The 19,121-nt window shown below is 31.6% G+C and overlaps 1 protein-coding gene across 1 annotated transcript in view; it reads left to right on the forward strand.

The window, feature by feature from the left end:
* The window catches only part of LOC142329982 (uncharacterized), a 41,496-nt gene that overhangs the window by 11,834 nt on the left and 10,541 nt on the right, over positions 1 to 19,121 (forward strand). The window contains exons 3-4 of the mRNA XM_075374973.1: positions 15,843 to 16,294; positions 16,870 to 17,005. Coding sequence (XP_075231088.1) covers positions 15,843 to 16,294; positions 16,870 to 17,005 — 588 coding nt within the window. The remainder of the gene's footprint in view (positions 1 to 15,842; positions 16,295 to 16,869; positions 17,006 to 19,121) is intronic.

The raw sequence follows: 19,121 nt of genomic DNA on the forward strand, positions 1-19,121 counted from the left end.
CTTTGTAAAGTCTTATGGAACTTCCCCTTTTTTTGTAAATATTACACACCAGTTTGTGTAATCTATCTATCGCTTCCTCACCTGTACTGCACAGTAATTCTGCAAGTATTCCGTCTTCCAGCAGCCTTTCTGTCATTCAGATCTTTTGATACTCTCTTAAATTCAGATCTGTGAATTGTTTCTCCCCTTTCATCTTCTTTGACTTCCTGTATAACCATTTTCTAATTCATTTCCTACATATAACTCTTCAATATATTCCACCCATCTGTCGACTATTCCTTTTGTATTATAAATCGAAGTACCATCTTTGTTTAACACATTTTTAGATTTTAATTTATGTACCACAAAATTTTCCTTAAGATTCCTGTATGCTCCATCTATTTTACCAATGATCATTTCTCTTTCCATTTCAGAACACTTTTCTTTAATCTGCTCTTCTTTTGCTAGTTTGCACTTCCTGTTTGTAGTATTTCTTAATTGTCGATAGTTCGTTTTACTTTCTCCATCAGTAGAATTCTTATATTTTCTATGATCATCCATCAGGTGCAATATATCCTCTGATATCCATGGTTTTCTACCAGTTCTCTTTGTTCCATCTGAGTATGCTTCTGCTGATTTAAGAATTTCCTTTTTAGTATTCTCCACTTCTTCTTCTGCATTTTCTTTTTTACTCAGACCTCTTGTGACGTCCTCCTCAAAAATCATCTTTTCCTCCTCTTCCTCAAGCTACTCTAAATTCTACCAATTCATCTGATACCTTTTCTTCAGATTTTTAAACCCCAGTCTTCATTTTGTTATCACTAAATTATGGTCATTATCAATGTCTGCTCCAGGGTAAGCTTTGCAGTCGATGAGTTGATTTCTAATTCTTTGCTTAACTATGATATAATCTATCTGATACTTTGCAGTATCACCTGGCTTTTTCCATGTCTATATTCTTCTATTATGATTTCTAAATTGGGTGTTGACAATTACTAAATTAAAAACTCTACAAGTCAGTCCCCTTTTTCATTCGTTTTTCTCAGCTGACATTCACCCACAATATTACCTTGCCTTTTCCAGTACTTGCATTTCAATCTCCAACTATTATTAAATTTTCATCCCCTTTTATGTGTTTAATTGCTTTGTCAATTTCTTTGTATACATACTACATCATCATCATCATCATGGGCACTTGTAAGCATATAGCCTTTAACAGTTGTCTGCTTAAGTTATGATTTTATCATTATTACAATGATTTTATTACACTATGCATTTTGAAATACTCTACTCTCTTCCCTGTCTTCTTGTTCATTACAAAAACTACCTGCTCTTTATTTGAAGCTGTGCTAATTATTCTAAAATCACCTGACCAAAAGTCGTTTTCCTCTTTCCACCAAATCTCACTAATTTCTACTACATCTACATTTAATCTATCCATTTTCCTCTTTAAATTTTCTAACCTACTAACCTTTTTTAGACTTCTAACATTCCACATTCCGAGTTGTAGAATGTTATTTTTAATTTTAATCCCTTCCTTAGTAGTCTCCACTCTCCAGGAGATTGAACAGGGGACTAGTTTACTTCTGGAATATTTTACCAAGAAGGTGTCTCCATCTTTGTTACATGAATATGCAGAGAGCTACATTTTCTTGGAAAAAAGCAGCTGTATTCCACTGCTTTCAGCTGCACAGTACTCAGAAGATTGAGTGATGTTGATATGGCCATTTAAGTCCTCCTGAGCTACGCCCTTAACAAGTACCGAAGGAGCTGCTGCCCTCTTTCAGGAATCATTCCTTAGTCTTGGTCTCAACAGATACCTGTTTGATGTGGTTGCACCTTCAGTCCAGCTGCTTTGTGTCACTGAGCACTTAAGCCCCCTTACAATCAGCAAGGTCTCATGGTTCTTAGAGGGAGATATAAATGAATATATAAACTTTTGAACTGACAATGGTTTTGGGGTCTGAGGTATGTGATATGGGCAGATATGTCAAAATTTTCCGGAAGTCGAATCATGGTACCCATTACAATAGGTAGCTTTCTTATGAAATTACCCAATTACTATTTTTCTGTCCCAGAAAACTTTTGAAAGAAGTTTTGGAACCTGTTGAGTCCAAAATTTATGGTGACCCAACTTTTTCATCACACCATGCAAAAGGCTGCATGTTGGGTAAAGTTAACAAAAAAAACACAGCTCGTATTTGCCAAAAGAAATTGGACTTTAATTATGTAAAACAACTGAACATAACCTTAAATTAAATGAAATTAGGAAATAAACATAACTTAATTTTACATAAGAAGTATCAGCATATCAGTAATAATAATATTAAATGAGATTTACAAAAAATATACTTAAAAAATACAAAACATCAATAAACATAGTAAAACTGGAAAATTATTGCATTACTGACAAATGCTGTAATATTGAAAAATTAGCAATGAACAGATGTCATTAACTTAGAAAGATAAATTACAATAATTTCAGTATAAAAAAGAGTTAATTACAATATAAGCACATTAAAAATAAGTAATAATATATAAATAGAGTTCATTTTGGTACATAAGCATTCTGGAAAATATAAAATTACAAAGTCCTAACACATAACTGCACATCAGGAGTAATTTGCGTTAGGTTAATTTTCGAGAAGTATTATGAATACAGTTCCTGAATAGAGAAAGATTAATCTCGGCGATTAACAAGTTACAAGATTAAATTATAGAGTTAATTACCATAACAACAAATTGCAATAATAAAGCGCGTAAAATAGGTAAGTCACCTATCATGATTGCACTTAAGTGAATAAATGGTTTTTTAAAAACTAAACTTGAAAATGAAATTTGAAAGGCATAAGGTATGATGAACTGAATGTTCCACAAATTTTAATGATAAAATAACTGTTTAACGTAATAAATAATGAAAATTGAACTTGCCTGTAGCACACAAATATTTTGCAAGAGACGAACTCGTGAATGAAGGTAAATGAATACATACAGTAATCCTGGGCGTAGCCTGCAGTGGTGTATCAGGAATGCAAGGGTGAGATGTGATTTAGAGGTTGAGCAGGACAAGGCGTCTCAAAAATGTAGCAACGAGTTGGGAGAGATTCTGCATCGATGAAAATGTAATCAGCAGCTCAAGAAGATTCGGCGTCGATAGAAATGGCAGTTTGTAGTAATTGAAGCACTTTCAGCATAGAAGTAATATACAGAATTTGAAGATTAAACTTGACAAAGAAACGAGGCAAAAACAAAACAAAGAGATCGGTGAAATAACGAACCACTGACGGGTAGAACTAGAGATAATTTCGACAGAGAAATACCGCAACGTGTATGCCAGTATGAATGCGATGAAGATATTAGTACAAAGTTGGAGAGCGAAAAGTCATAGGCAACTTGACATGGTGAAGGTCTGATCTACTCTGACGAAAAGATGGTGTGTACGACAAAAGAGGGGGAAACCAAGCCTAGACAGTGGACAGGAGATAGTGTGTGTTGGCAACAAGAGTAGTGTCTTAGTGTTAGTATGAGAACGATTAGAGAAAACGTGCGGAATTCAAGAACGAAGACATAACAAAAATAATTTACAAGCAAGCAGACCACTAAAGAGTCACTTAAGGCTGATAAAATAAATTCTGAATACGCAAGTTGAAGAAATGACATCAGGGCTGACAAAGAGAAATAGACTTCTAGGAACTATGACAATATTGAAATTGGTTGAGAATAAACCAAAACAAATATAAACAAACAGATACAAATATGACAAGCCCAAAGCAAAACATAGTAATAAATTTACCATGCCTGTAATAACAACATGACCCAACCCTAGCTTTGAATTCATTGGAATAAAACGACTTTACGCAAACGGCGTAAACACTGCATGTAATTTTTAGAAACCAAAGTGAAAGCTCTGTAATGGTAAAGTGCCAATAAATGTTAGTCTTTTCAACTTTCACTTCCTGTTATGTCAGACAGAACACTAGGATGGCCACATTAATTTTCTTGGTGATAATTTGAGTAGCTATTTTTAAATGTAATACATCACCACACTGCACCTTAACTCATTACATCTTTTCCATAAACATTATATAGTTCCTGTTAAATCTGAGTGGGTTTGTAGTTTTTCTTTTGCTGAAAGAAATCTAATAACTGACATCACTTTTCACCTGTTGGGGATTTTCTATAACAACAGACATTTTAAGTGCTTGTAAAAATCAACAAAACTGTAACAGTCCTTGTAGCACCAGCTTGATGTGTACTGACTCAGGCTATCTACAACATCAAGACAAAGCTGGTAGCCCCACTCCTTCGTGAACAATAGTGAAATATAATTTACTTTCTGGATAGCCCTCGTGTTTTTTTCAATATCTTAAGCTTGAGGTTACAGTGTTTTGTAAAAAAAAAAAAAAAACTTACCAAAGTCACATTTATATAAAATAAAAAAGCCATCCATAATACATATACATTCATATATACATAACTAAATCAAAAGCCAAATACAAGGTAGGTTCAAAAAGTTCCTGGAATTAGTTTATTTTTCTAAAACTGCTTATAAAAATTTTTGGGTAAATTTTAAAGTAGTTTTCTGTAGCAGCTGTACACTATTTCCAACACTATAAAGTTTTTTAAATTCCTGGAACTCATTTTTAGATATTTCCCTCAGCTGCTTTGTTGCATTGCCCATTGCATCTTTCTTTCAGGAGAAAGAGTAGAAAAGGAGAAGAAGTCAGGAGAGAATGGTGGATGCTCCAGAATTGTTAGATTGTGTCATGCCAGGTACTATTTGACAAGCATGAATGTGTGTGTTTATATTTTACTACGCAAAAGAATCCAGTTCTTTGTGTGCCATTTATCAGAAACACTTTCTTACTGCATCCTATAAATGACAAAGGATATTGATTTAAATTTCCACGTTCACTATCTGCTTATAATGAATAAATTCGTAGTGGACAATACCTTACAAATAAATAAAAAAACAACATAATTTTTCCTTTGGTCTTATCAATCGTTGAAATTGTGTTGATTTCCATTTTGACAGTTTGTATTTTCCCTGTAAATTGTATAAAAAAAACCACCAGTCTCATATCCTGAAATGATCGTGCTCAGTCAATTTTGATTACTTATAATGACAAGGTCTTCTGCTACTATCATGCAAATTTCTTTCTGGTTTCCAGACAACAGTTTTGACAACCATGATGTATTTAAACCATTATTGAGAATACAGTGGAAACTTCTGACATATCCCAACCATTGACGCTATTTCCTTGACAGTCTTACTTTTATCATTTTGAATATTTTCATCATACTTTATATCTTGTCCATTTATTTAGATTGTTGAGTATCCATTTTGAATATTATATTAAAACAATAAAACTATAGTTTAACTACCTAACTTACTGTAGTTTATAGTTATATAACTACTAGCTTTACCCGCCACGCTTCGCTGTGGCACATTGTGGTTGCATGGATGAGAAATGAGAAACAAAACAAAGCATACGTTTCATAGAAGTTTAATTTTGCAATACTTGTGGATATACAATATTTTTTGTTTTTCCACTGTCTGTGTAGATATAAAGGCTGTGCAGTGTTGCACGCGTCATTAAAACATATATCCCACTGTTGGTCGTTTTCTAATAAATTCAGAGCTTCGTGAAAGGCGCAGCTCAATCACGACACGATCACACGAAAGTACCTCGATTAAAGTGAATATTTAATTCAGATTGTATAATAATCTGAATCAGTTGCAAGTGGATACGTTTTTTTTTCGTTAATAAAGAATGTAGTTGGGAACAGGTATTGTTTCACATGTGACTGCGGTTGTCGTTAGCTAGTATGGTGAGTGTTCCCCTCGCTTCTGGCAGATGGTGCGGTCACTGGTACACAGTGACCGTTAAAAAAGCTGTTTTCTCGCGGTCGCGGGTATGTGACTGATGCGAAAAATAGATAAAAACAATCTTTCATGCGGGTTATATATCGTGCTAAAATTTGAGCTCAATCGGTGCAGAACATTTTGACTTTTTGAAGCGTACACAAATGAACTTAACATTTTTATATATAAAGATTTGTGGGCTGCGAAAAAAACCCCTTAAGTCGTGCGAAAAAACACATCATTTTAAATGCTTACAAAAGCAGAGTAATGCTTACAAATTACAGAATAATCAAACGGCGTTGATTTCAGATGTTAATAAACTGCTAACGTAAGTAGAAGTTGTGTTGCTTCAGTATACAACGTAATTCTCGAGTATGAATCTACTAATGAATTACGGTCTCCAAAGAAAACAAAACCCTGCAGGCCAATTGAGCAAAAGATGAGATTTTTATAAAAATGCGATTCGTAAAAAATTTACACGAATTTGAATTATTTAGAAATAGTTAAGCGGTGTATTATGTCCTTTGAAAGAGAATCTTTGACAACACTTCTTATCATTAAACGAAAAGAATTCCAGCCGTGTTGTAGAAAAACAATGATATCAAAATATGGCTTAGTTCAAAAGGCATCATTTTGAAGAGGTTTAGGTTAATGTTCAATCATTGCAAAGGGTTTCGCGTATTAAAAGTAATTATAGTCCATATAAAATTGGTTTGACACACAACGCCATATTGGAGAGTCGTGTTTTTATTCGGCTCTTAACGAATATGTTTGCCGGCCTCCGTGGCGCGAGTGGTAACGTCTCTGACTTTAATCCGGTGGTTCCGAGTTAGAATCCCGGTCAGGCATGGCATTTTCATACGCCATAAATCATTCATATAATCACCAACTGCAGTTGTCCTTCTTGGTGGCTTTTCTTTTTGTTTTGGTGTTTTTTTTTTTAATAAAATACAGATGTTTTAGCTGTTAAATATAATTCAAAGAAATATGTTACTAAATCAGTTGTGATTTTATTTACATTGGCAATGGCCATACAGGCTCTTTGTGATTGGTCGTTGTGTTTGACAGCAGCCATCTTGCATTGATCTGATTGGTTTTCCTTTGTTTACATTTCCATCTGATTTATTAGCCTCTTATTTATTAAAAAACTGTACACATTAAAAATAGATAGATAGATTTATTAAAAATAGATGAAAACAATCTTTGATGCGGGTTATATATCGTGCTAAAAATTTTTTTTTATTGTTTTTTAATAAAATACAGATGTTTTAGCTGTTAAATATAATTCAAAGAAATTTGGTCGTTGTGTTTGACAGTGGCCATCTTGCATTGATCTGATTGGTTTTCCTTTGTTTACATTTCCAAATTAAAAATAGATGAAAACAATCTTTGATGCGGGGGTTATATCTCGTGCTAAAATTTGAGATCAATCGGTGCAGAATATTTTGAGTTTTTGAAGCCATACACAAACGAACTTAACATTTTTATATATATAGATAAATGAATATAACATTTATACAGCTAACACTAAAATGTTTATGAGAATGTAAACAGCTGTTTTTTTTCATTACTAATTCTCCATATGCTTTAATTTCAAGCAGCTTTAAATCATCTGATTTTGATTTTTTTAAGCAAAATTCAAAATTTATTATTTTTATGCTGTTCAATTGATGACATTTTTCACTGCAACATGTACAGTATGTAACAAACAGCTTTAATATTCGTAAACGCAAAAGGAAACAGTTGATGCTGCTATGTTATGATATCTGAATGGTGCCAAAATAAAATCAAAAAGATTCCTTATTGCAATTGCATATTTAATCTTTATGAGACAATTCTGGGAACTTTTTCTACCTCTTTGTATATAAAAAAATAACAGTAAAAAAAATTACAAGGCATTGTTATATGTAAATATCTACAACTTTCTATCAAAACCGGGAAAGTAAGCTAAAATAATAGTTACAAATTACAAAAAAATAAATAAGCAGTTTAACTTACTAGGTTATGGAGATAATACCATAGATATATATAAATTTTAAATAAAATAATTAATCCTTATTTCCAAAATTTTTTATGATTCATTTTAGCTTTTAGTTATTATTATTATTATGCTGTGGAGTTATACATTTAAAATACACTTAATTTTGCTAGATTACTATTTTTTTTTTTATTTGAATAAAAAACTTGGTTTCACTTGCAATCAGCTTAAAAATTGGGGGAAAATTAAACTACTCTCAAATGATGGAAGGAAATGAAATGGTGGTCACATAAAAAAAGAGAGATTGAAGAGAGGATGTTAAGAGTGCATGTCTATGGGAAGCAGCCACATATCTACACAGAAAAATAATTGCTTCAGTGGACATAAAATTTTATATTACTTTATATTTCAGTGTTTGGATGAAATAGGGTAGGGTGATGGTGTATTTCAATACTATTTTTACAACATTTAATAAAGCAAATGAAAGCAATACAGATAAGATGAAATTATTTAAGAAATATAGCCTCACTAATAAATACATGAGAAATTGAAGCCACAGTTAAAATATAAAGCCAGCAATAAATTTTGAGAAAATCAAATGCATGTAGGTTAAATTAAAAGCTGGAAGTAGCTTGTCAACGAACTTAGCAGTTGGTTACTTGAAAGTTTGTCTAATCACACAGTTTAATTATCTGAGGGCAACCCCTCAGTTAATGATAATGAACCCTTCAGATAATGGTGGACAGTAGGAATAAGATGAATGAGACAGCAGTACATGTGAGAAGAGGAAGCAGAAAGTGGGGCATTTTATTAAAATTTATATCCGTTCAATAGTCTGTTCACCCACAGGATATAGAATTTAAAATGTATAGTAGTTGGGCTTGTCCTCTAGTAACATATGGCTTTGAGTTATGAATATTAAATAATTCAGATGCACACTTCCTGCAGATTTAAAAAAAATAAGGATTATTGTAATCAGTTGACTGAAATCTATTGATATTAATATCTGTAGACCATCAAGGATGGAAATGAATGGAGGTAATACCAAAGAGATTAATTATAAAAAGAGGTAATTGGTGGTAGAAATAAAATTATTTATTAAACCTCAATTAAGCAAATGGGACAGGTAGAGAGGATGGAACTATCAGGAATGCCAAAAATAATAGTGAAAGAGATAGTGTGATTATATGAAAACAAAAGTAGCATGCAAATTAATCCAAACACAGATACTGTTTAATAAAAGGTAACTTTATTTAGAAAAAAAATCATAACTACCTGTACAATTTGTGAATGTGTAATATTAATATGTCTTCCTCTATTCTTAATCACTTCACATACATTTTTTTTTTGTTTTGATTTCTTCATCATGAAACCATACCAATGTTATTGCTTTTAATGAGGTTAATTTTTATGGTACAATTCATTTTTGTTGTTTTTTAACTATTGCCAAAAATGTTCAATTGGGTTTAAGTTTGGGGAATTACCTGGCCACCGGAGCACTCTAATTGTTTTGTTCTTTGAAAAAGTTTTCTACTTTTTTGGCAGTATGGCATGGCACAAAATCTTGCTGGAACACTTCATAACCTTGTGGGAATTTGTTTTGAAGTTGTGTCATAACTCTTCCTTCAGAATCCATCACTTTTCAACGTCACACCGTCTACTGGAAGTGATGAATAAGGGCCTTCAAATGTGAAACAACCCTAAGACATTTTTAACTGATTGTTGAATATGAGCTGGTAATGTATCTTCATCTGATGCTTTTCTTCAATGGAACCCTTTGCCCTTGAACATAAAACGTTACTCTTCGGACAACATAAAATTTCTCCAGTCTTCTTTGGTCCAGTTAGCATGTGTTTTAGCCCACAAGAGCCTTTTTTCCCCACATTGCTGGTGTTAAAAGCTGTGCTTTTTAGCTTGCTGATAGCTTTCTGTCCAGTTGCAAGAAGTCTGCATCTAACTATTATAAATATGCAGGTGTGTTCCACGGACTGCTAATTCTTGATTTAAGTCCGCAGCAAATAATTTTGGATCAAGTTTATTTCTTTATTTCTTCTTGCTAATAACCACTGATCCTGTATTGGAGTAATTTTTCTTTATGGCTTATTTGCCTTTCCTTTGAGGTGAAAAGGAACCAGTTTCTTTAAATTGTTTTAACCCTTTGATTGCCACAGTGATTATTTATCTTCGCTAGAAAATTATGTAAAAATCCCACAGCGACAATCCACCATCACTGTATATTTTTGTAAGTAAAAACTGGTTTTTACCACATTTAGTTTAAAAGTGATTATATCTTTAAAACTATTTGATTTGTAACAAAAGCCATTTGGAAATATAATATTTTATATAAAAATAAAATAATGGTAAAGAAAAAATAAATGAATACAAGAGTTGTAATACCAGTTGTCCAGAACAGCAGTCAGTGCATTTCATTCTGTTTACCATTTTGTTTTCGTTGTTTTCGACGTGTTGTGGAGGTTATGATTAGTTAGTTTTTGTTAGTGGTTTGTTTTTATAACTGTGAATGTGTTCTAAATAACTGATGAAATACACATTGTTTTAGAATATGGTTCGTGATCATTTAACCCTAAGTAAAATTGACGTACAATTACTTAGTGATTTACCTGTTAGTGATAGTGATAATTATTCTGACATTTTGATGTCCGATTTATTTGATAAAGACCCAACATACACACCAGAAGGAGGAACACAAAGTAGGTCTTTGTGAATCATAATCACCATCTACGCCTAGATGTTGATGACGTGTTACGTTAACCTGGCCTGTCAACTAAACTTATGCTAATAAGTCCTAATTCTATAAGGCACGTAGGTAGGCAAGTATTCAGTGACAGATCTTTTCAATCAGATGATGGCGATGATGAAATCTGGAGGTCATTAATGAGGGAGAAACCAACTTTATCTATAGCTTTTCATACAATGTGACACCTGGTCCCAAACAGACCCTTGCTGTAAGTGTGTCTCCTATTGATTATTTTAATTTGTTTTTTACGCGAGCTCTGCAGAACATATTTCTCATTGAAACAAATAGGTACGCCAATCAAACAATTGCTGGCAGACAAAATATTTCCCCTCATAGTCACTTTAACGGGCGGTTTTCTGTCACCTACTCCAATAAGGGCATTCATTGCTGTCATTCTAAGCATGGGTCTGATAAAAAACCTACAATAACATCTTATTGGACAGTAAATAAATCTCAGTCCACACCATGTTTTTGAAAAATGTTCATACACAATGTTTCAGGCTATATTAAATTTTTTCACATCGTTGACAATAGCAAGCTTCCAAACATAATGAAATTAGCTATGATCCTTCTCAATGATTTCAACCCATTACAGACCACTGTAATGAAATATTTCTATGTTACTATGGTAGGCCACCTATAACTTTCTGTTGATGAATCATTAATTGGAACCAAAGACCAAACACAATTAATACTAATGCAATATCAACACAACCACCATTGGTGGATAAAGCTGTGAGTTCTATATGACTCCATTTCCAATTATTGTTTGAGCGTGCTTATAAGGGGAAAAATTCTCAGGAAAACAGGGATGAAATAAAACAATTTTGTCTTTTATAATATGTTGTAAAGAAACTTCCTTAAATATTCAACTACCTGAAAAAGGGATATCACATTTTTACAGACAATTTTGTTTATCAGTCTTCCTTTAATTAAATTGTTTTATCTAAATGAAATATATTTTATCAAAATGGCACAACTCAAAAATAAAAAAGGGCTTCCTGTTAATGTAAAAGGTTAATTAATGTTGATAAAAAGGTTTACTGCAAACAAAATAAAATTATAGCATTAGCCTACAGAGAAAAAAAGTCATAAAAAATATCAGTCATTCTTGTTTCTACAAATTTTGAAGCAAGGAAAATATAAAAAGGAGACATGGTGGGGTTACCACAAAGATTACAATAAACATATGTGTGGAATCTGTGCCTTTGATATGATGTTACATGCTTATCTGGATGAGTTAAAAACATTAAAATATTGTAAAAAGGTGTTTTTTAACATATTTTCTAGAATTATATTAAACTCTTATGTAATTTATAAAGAGAACACGATGCTTCATAACCAAAAACCACTGTCCCTTTATGAATTTGTTGTCAGTATCATTGATTCAGTAACAGATGAGTGGCTTGGCACTGGAGCAGAAAAGGACATAGGGCTTGGTGGAACCAACAGTGAAAAAGGGACATTCAAAAACTGCTTAATAAAAGAGAAAGAACATGCTGGGTCTGCACCAAGGGACGTAGGCACACAAAGACTACATAGGCTACAAGAAAAAACTGGGAAGAAAAGAATAAGAGCAGTGTACAATATGTGGGGAAAATTGCCATGGCAATCTGTTTTCCCAAACATAAATGTCACTAATCAGGCTCAGTATATAGGTCTGAATAGTGTATTTAAACTGTTTGGTAATTGTAAACATGTATTTAGACTACAGGTTATTCCTGGAAAAGAGACATATATGTTATTTTTCTTTTTTTACTAAATTTTAGTTTCAGTTACACATAATACAAAATGTGGTCCATTTTGGTTACTGGATGAAACTAAAAACACTTATGTAAGGAGGTTTAGTATTTATTCACATACTGGTACAATTTTTTTTCTTGTAGAAGAAAACATTACAACGAATTAAAAAAAAAACTAATTTCCCACAGATATGGTTTCTCCTTTTTTTGGTAAAAAATCACAAATAAAAAACTAATTGTTGGTTTTTTAAAGAAAAATTAAGTTTTTCAGTAGGTTAAGTACATATACTTTTTTTTAATCAGTCATTTAAATGATTCCTTGTTTTTTATGTTGTTGCAAACATTTTGGTACTTTTTTCATAAAAATATCCTCAAAAATAAAAAGTAATGAATGTTTTTTTCCAGATTCTCTTGCACACATACTTTATGCCTGCCATTTTTGTTATGTATTTTAGAAGAAAATTGGATGACATTATTTTTAACTTAACTTTTTTCACCCCTTGGCACCTAAAGGATTAAAATATCATTCACTGACCCTAGCCCAACACAACACTCAAAAGTTATTACAGACCTATATGTTTGGCCTACCCAGTGTTACGAGTGTGTTCACCGCAGAACTACTCGCTGTGGATAGGGCTCTAAGTATCATTGGCCCTAAATATAGGAGCATTCTTATTTGCAGTGACTCGTACAGTGCTCTCCAGGTATTGGAAAACCTTTATTCCAAACATCCTGTCGTCATTGACATTTATGATAAAATCGCAGAGTTAGATAAACGCAACAAGGAGGTAGGTTTTTGCTGGATCCTTAGCCACATTGGAATTCTAGGTAACGAAAGAGCAGATTCTGCTGCCAAGGAGGCGTGTATTCAGCCTCCTTTCACCACCTTTGAGTTAGTACCTTTGATTTTATCAATGATATAAAACAATCACTACAAGCAAGGTGGCAACGTGACTGGACGGTTACCATCGATAATAAACTCTGACGGGTTAAGGATTCGGTGTTGCCATGGGGCTCCTCTTGCAGAAACTCTTGTCGTGAGGAAGTGGTCCTCTGCCGGTTACGGTTGGGACATACGAGGATCACACACAAATACCTAATGTCAGGATAAGACCCCACCCCTGTGCACACGATGCAACTGCCGCATGACTGTGCACCACCTTCTTGTGGACTGCATATGTTATGCGGCTTTGCATCGTCAGTTTAATATACCCGGAAACATCCGTGATATCTTGTGTGACAATAGCGGGATTTTGGAATGGGTGTTTCTCTTTTTGCATAGTACTGGGTTACTGCAAAGGATTTAATATGCTTTTTTTTTTTTTTGTAAGGACAGTTTTTTTAATAATTTTAACCTTTATTTTCAATTTGATTTTTTGGTTCTATGTATTTAATTTTACTATCTGGGGAGGGGATTTTTACACAACCCATCGGAGTTAGGTAAGTTTTATATACTTTCTTTAATCTATTATTTTAACTTTTATATTTTATTGACTTTGTCTGTGGTATTAGTTTTGAGTTTTACTTTGCCTTCTTGGCTTGTATTAGTAAATTTTTATTATATGATTGATATTACGTTTACACCTTGTTTAGTTAATTATTTCGGAGTTATTTTACCCTTTTACTAATGACTACCGGGCGATGATAACGCCCAGGCGTTTTTCACCCACAAACAACAAAAAAAAAAAAGAACCTATTTGTTGTTGTGTTGTATTGGTAGCTCACAAAGAAATGATTCAAGATACAGAACAAAAAATATGATTTTGTAATAAAAAATGAAATAAATTTTCACAGAACACTATAACATGAGAATTGCTAAATAACCAAATAACAATAACCTCACGTTACACGAAAACTTAAAGAATGTGTGTTGTCAAGCAGTGTAGCCAAAAAATAGAGATAAACAAAAAATTCCCTGTGTTCAGATTAATTTGCACGCTACTGTAAGAAGCTTCCAAATAAGGTATTGAGAGGATTTGGTGATGAAGGAGTGTCAATTGAAGGATTGCATGATTGCAGATAGGAGACTAAGATCCCCATCGACTTCAATGCTAAAAAAAGGACTTAGTGCTAAAAGGAACGATTGATCAGAAATCAAAATCAACCTTAGAATCTAAGAGAATGCAATTTAATGATATTCAATTTAATTCTGTTAGGTAATTAAATTAATTATTTATTAAATAATGATAATTTGTGGTAGAAATGCCATTAACTTGTTTTTATAGGAGATTTTCAGTATAATTTTTCTGTTGAACTTTGATTGCAAAATAGAACTTATTTATTCAAGTAATGTTTAGCTCAAATTTGTTCCAAATTAAACTTAATTTTTTTTTTATGTGATGAATGTTTTTCCGACAAATGTTAGAAAAATTAACATTTGTCCATTTTAAAATATTTTTTTATAAAGCATACAGTTTTCTATATTGAGACCATTAATTTCTGTAGTTTAAAATTAATGTAATAAATCATATTCTTTATAAGTTGTATTTACATAAACTCTGTATTTCATTGTTTTACCTTAAAGGCCTAAAAAGGCCAAAAAATATTTGTTTGGCCTCAAATAATGTTCCTGGGTATGTGATTAGGATCTTTTTCATAATTTTGAATAGAGTTTTTATTGATAATCAAAATATTATATTTTGATTAAAATAAATGAAATTTTTCTCCCTGAGGCCTTCACCCGGAGAATAAAATTTATATTTTGGCTAAATTTGGCAATAGTGAAATATGTCTTGCATCTACCTGACAAGTTTTTAAGCTTTTTGATATCAGTAGAATTTATTCTTCCAGATGGTGGTTTATAACTTTTTGTTATTTCTGCTGTTAGTATAATTTTAAATAGATTTTATTATTTTTTTAACCTAGCAAAATTCTGTACGATTTTTAAAATTAAAAATAAAATAAATAATTCTAATAATTACAAAATTTCAAAAACATTTGCTTTGTTTTGATTCTTTGTAGAAAAACACTAATTTTTCTATGTAGAAATTTGTAAAATGTTTAAACTTAAAGTGTCTTTGGAAAAAGCAGTGGTTTAGCTTAATGAAATTATTTCAGACAGCTTTTTTGACCAGGATTATAAAATGAGAGTATTTATTAGTTACTAGTTTTATAAAAATACTCCTTGTTTTGCAATAATCATTTGAAAACCCATTTAAAATTGTTAATAGAATAGTTTTAAATATTTATTTCATTTACTTTTAAAAGCTAGGCTAATGCAAACAAATATTATATAAAATTCTATAAAATAATATAATATTAACCTAATAAATTAGTTAACTACTTGAACCCAATCTTAGCAAATATTAACTATCTAAACATCTCTCACACTGCTGGCTGTATATCACTAATATTTTATAAGCCTAGTATATACTCTACTTATTGTAAAACGGTTATCTCTCGACTGGATCACATAGCATCATCAGTTTGCTCAAATAGTATAATGTTACATTTTAATTGTCATGCTTTTAGAGATAAACATTTAGTGAAAATAAAACTCGATTTCTTTTCTTTTTGTAGGAAAACCTCAATAGTTTAGCTACTATAGCTGTGTCAAACAGTCAATTACCATTTGATTCAGTTACTCCAAAAACAAAATTATTGGAAGATAAACTGAACGGTGTGACAATTCATTCTACTGAAGAAGAAACTGATACCGGAGAAAAGGAAAAAGCTGCTGAAGAAGATGAACGAGATGAAAAAGAAAAAGAACGCATTACATCAAGAAATGATTTTACCACAGGTAATATAACAATTAAATGTGAACCAGAGGAGGAAGAATGTGAACTTGTTATTTCTAGAACAGAAGTGATGTCCGATGAAGAGAATGAGGAGGATGATGATGATGATGATGATGACGACGACGATGATGGTGCAAAAGTTACAGAAAATGGCATTAATGATGCTTCAAATCATAAGGAATCGTCATCTCGTCGAAAAGGAGGAAGTGACAGTTCTTCACATAATAAAAAGTAAGTTTTTTATGATTAATTAAGTAGTATGCTTATATATTTTTTTTTTCGTTAATAATATCAATTTTTTAACCTTCTTTTATTGATATTATGTGATAATCTATTCTGCAGTCAGCAGATTTTGCCAGATTCGATATATCTAGTTATCATTAAGAAAGATTGAAAAAAGGTAAGCCTTAGGAGTTTTATTTATTTATAAATTATTTTAATATTAGCTTATCAAATCAAATTAAAGATATTGTAACATTTTTTAAAAATGCTAAAAAATTTGAGCAGAAATATTAAATAAGGTTTTATCATACAGATACTAATGTGTATGTCATAGGAATAGAGTGAACTGCAGGACTGGTCATACACCTTTGTGAAGAGGACATTAATTTATGCATTTTTTAAGCAGGATTATTAATTGAATTAATTAAGAAATAAAAAAACTAAAAAAAAAAAACTATTTTTATGTGGTTATTTACCAACTAGAATGAAGAACTAGTTTAACTAGATGTAGGTGTTTAGATTTGTAGCATCTTTGTGTATTCATTGTTATGTTTTAGTGTTTTTTATTTTCCTTTTTGTTATAGCTCTGATTCTCATAGTTTATTAAGATCATTAATGTCATCTTCGTTGCCACGACAGAAATCACATAATTCTGTTAATAAGGATGTCCTTTCAAATTGCACCAATTTGCCTTCTTCGCCCTCTTCAAAAAATACTTCTGTAAGTATTTCTTATACTATTAATTTCTAAAGTATAATTTAAAAAAATTCTGTTATAATTACAGTTTCATGTCATATCAATATTTGTCAGTTTTAAATTGGAATTTTTTTTCTTGTTTTACTATAAATAATGTTAAAAATTGTAGATGTTCATTTATAAAAGTTGTATTCATTAATGAACTTTTAGATGTTAATAGTACCACCTAGTACTGATTATTTTGAGTAAGACTTTCTTACCTTAATTTTTCTTGAAAGTACTTTCACGGGATCTTCCATCCTCAGTCAATAATTCTGTTATTGCATAATAAAAATACTAAAATAATGATAATTGTGTATTAATTTACACGAGTGCTGCTATCTTCTGCAGTTTTTTTTTATAAAAACATCTCTTTCAAGCACTGTCTGATAGTTTATCAAATTGAAATTTTATTTATATATGTAGTATTTTTCTAATATAATAATTTTAAATTTGTGTTAATATCAGAAATAAAATGTTATTGTTTATTAATAATTCATAATATAATGATGTAATAACAATAAACATTCTATGTGTTTGAGGGAGACATTATAAAAATTGCAACAGATAGCAGCATTCATGTAAATTAATACGCATTATCATTATTTTTAGTGTTTTTATTATACAATAACAGAATTTTTCAATCATGACTGAGGGTGCGGGATCCCGTAAAAGTACTTTAAGGTAAGATATGCCTTATCTCAGTTTTCTGTACTTGATGGTTTATTTAATAAAATATATACTTTAACAGAACAGAGGAATAATATAAATCTTAAAAGATTAATTTCAGTAAAGTTTATATATATATATAAATAAACATACTTATGTATACTAATAGTACATATATATAATAATAGTACATATAAATATTACTATTTTACTGAAATTAATTCTTTTAAGATTCATATTATTCCTCTGCATTGTTAAATTATATTTTGAATTATATTAATATAAACCACATAGTACTGAATATTTAATTAAGAATATCTTATCTTAATTTTATCATGTAAGTCAGTCTTGGATAATTGTGTTGCAGTAAACAAAAAAATTATTGGTTTCTGTTCTGACAGCGGAATTGAAATGAAACTACATAGTATGTCTGAAAAGTTCCTGAACTAAATTAAATAAAAATACAGATTTAAAGATAAACAAATTTACTCACATCAGTCCTCTACACAGAACCCTTCCCTAGTTATACACTCGTTGCAGCACTGGTCAAACACTGGAGAAATTACCTTGTGGGATTGACTTCAATTGCTCAGTGCAAGCCCTTTGGATGGCCAGAATGTCATTGAAAAATTAGCCTTCCATCTTCAACTTAAGTTTCAGGAAAAGAAAAATATTCTGCTGCAGCACAGTCAGGTGAATAGGGCAGGTGGGATAAGACGGTGATTTGTTTGTGACATAATAATGTATTACAACTGTTGTCATGTGTACCAGGGCATTGTCGTGCAAGAGATTCTAATTGCCCAGATCCCAGTACTTAGGGTGAATTTGACGAATGCAATGCATCAAGCATTTCATTATTTCCAAATAGGATTTAGAATTCGCAGTTTGACCATTCATGGTTGTTCGAGCAGGAGAGCATGTACTTTTGCAACGTCTTCGTCATGAACAGTTGTTGACAACCTCCTGCTTTGTTCATCATCATCCAAAGACTCTCTATTGTCTTTAAACCACTTTCACCACATTATGTTGTAGTATGAAATGGGCTTCATCACCGAATGCTTGCTGTATCATAGAATAAGTTTCAACGAAAGATTTTTGAAGTCTTAACACAACATTTTATTGTGCTTCTCTGTTCTATGTCATGAGCTTGCACAAAGTCACATGAACACAATGTACACGGCCAAATATATCTCGAGACTGGAGTGACGAAATGTGATGAAATTTTATACACATACTCATCAGACATTGTACTTCATATTTCCCTGGTTGTCCAAAAGATGGTGCTACATGTATCGACTACAGAAGTTTAATTCAGGAACTTTTCAGACTTACTGTTTATATTAAAATTATGTAACAAAATTGGCAGTTTTATGCGTTTTTTAACCTGAGAAATTAACTTTTTTTAACTGTTTCTACTGGAGAAAATAGCAAA

This window comes from Lycorma delicatula, chromosome 9, assembly GCF_047948215.1.
Source record: "Lycorma delicatula isolate Av1 chromosome 9, ASM4794821v1, whole genome shotgun sequence".
Taxonomy (NCBI): Eukaryota; Metazoa; Arthropoda; class Insecta; order Hemiptera; family Fulgoridae; genus Lycorma; species Lycorma delicatula.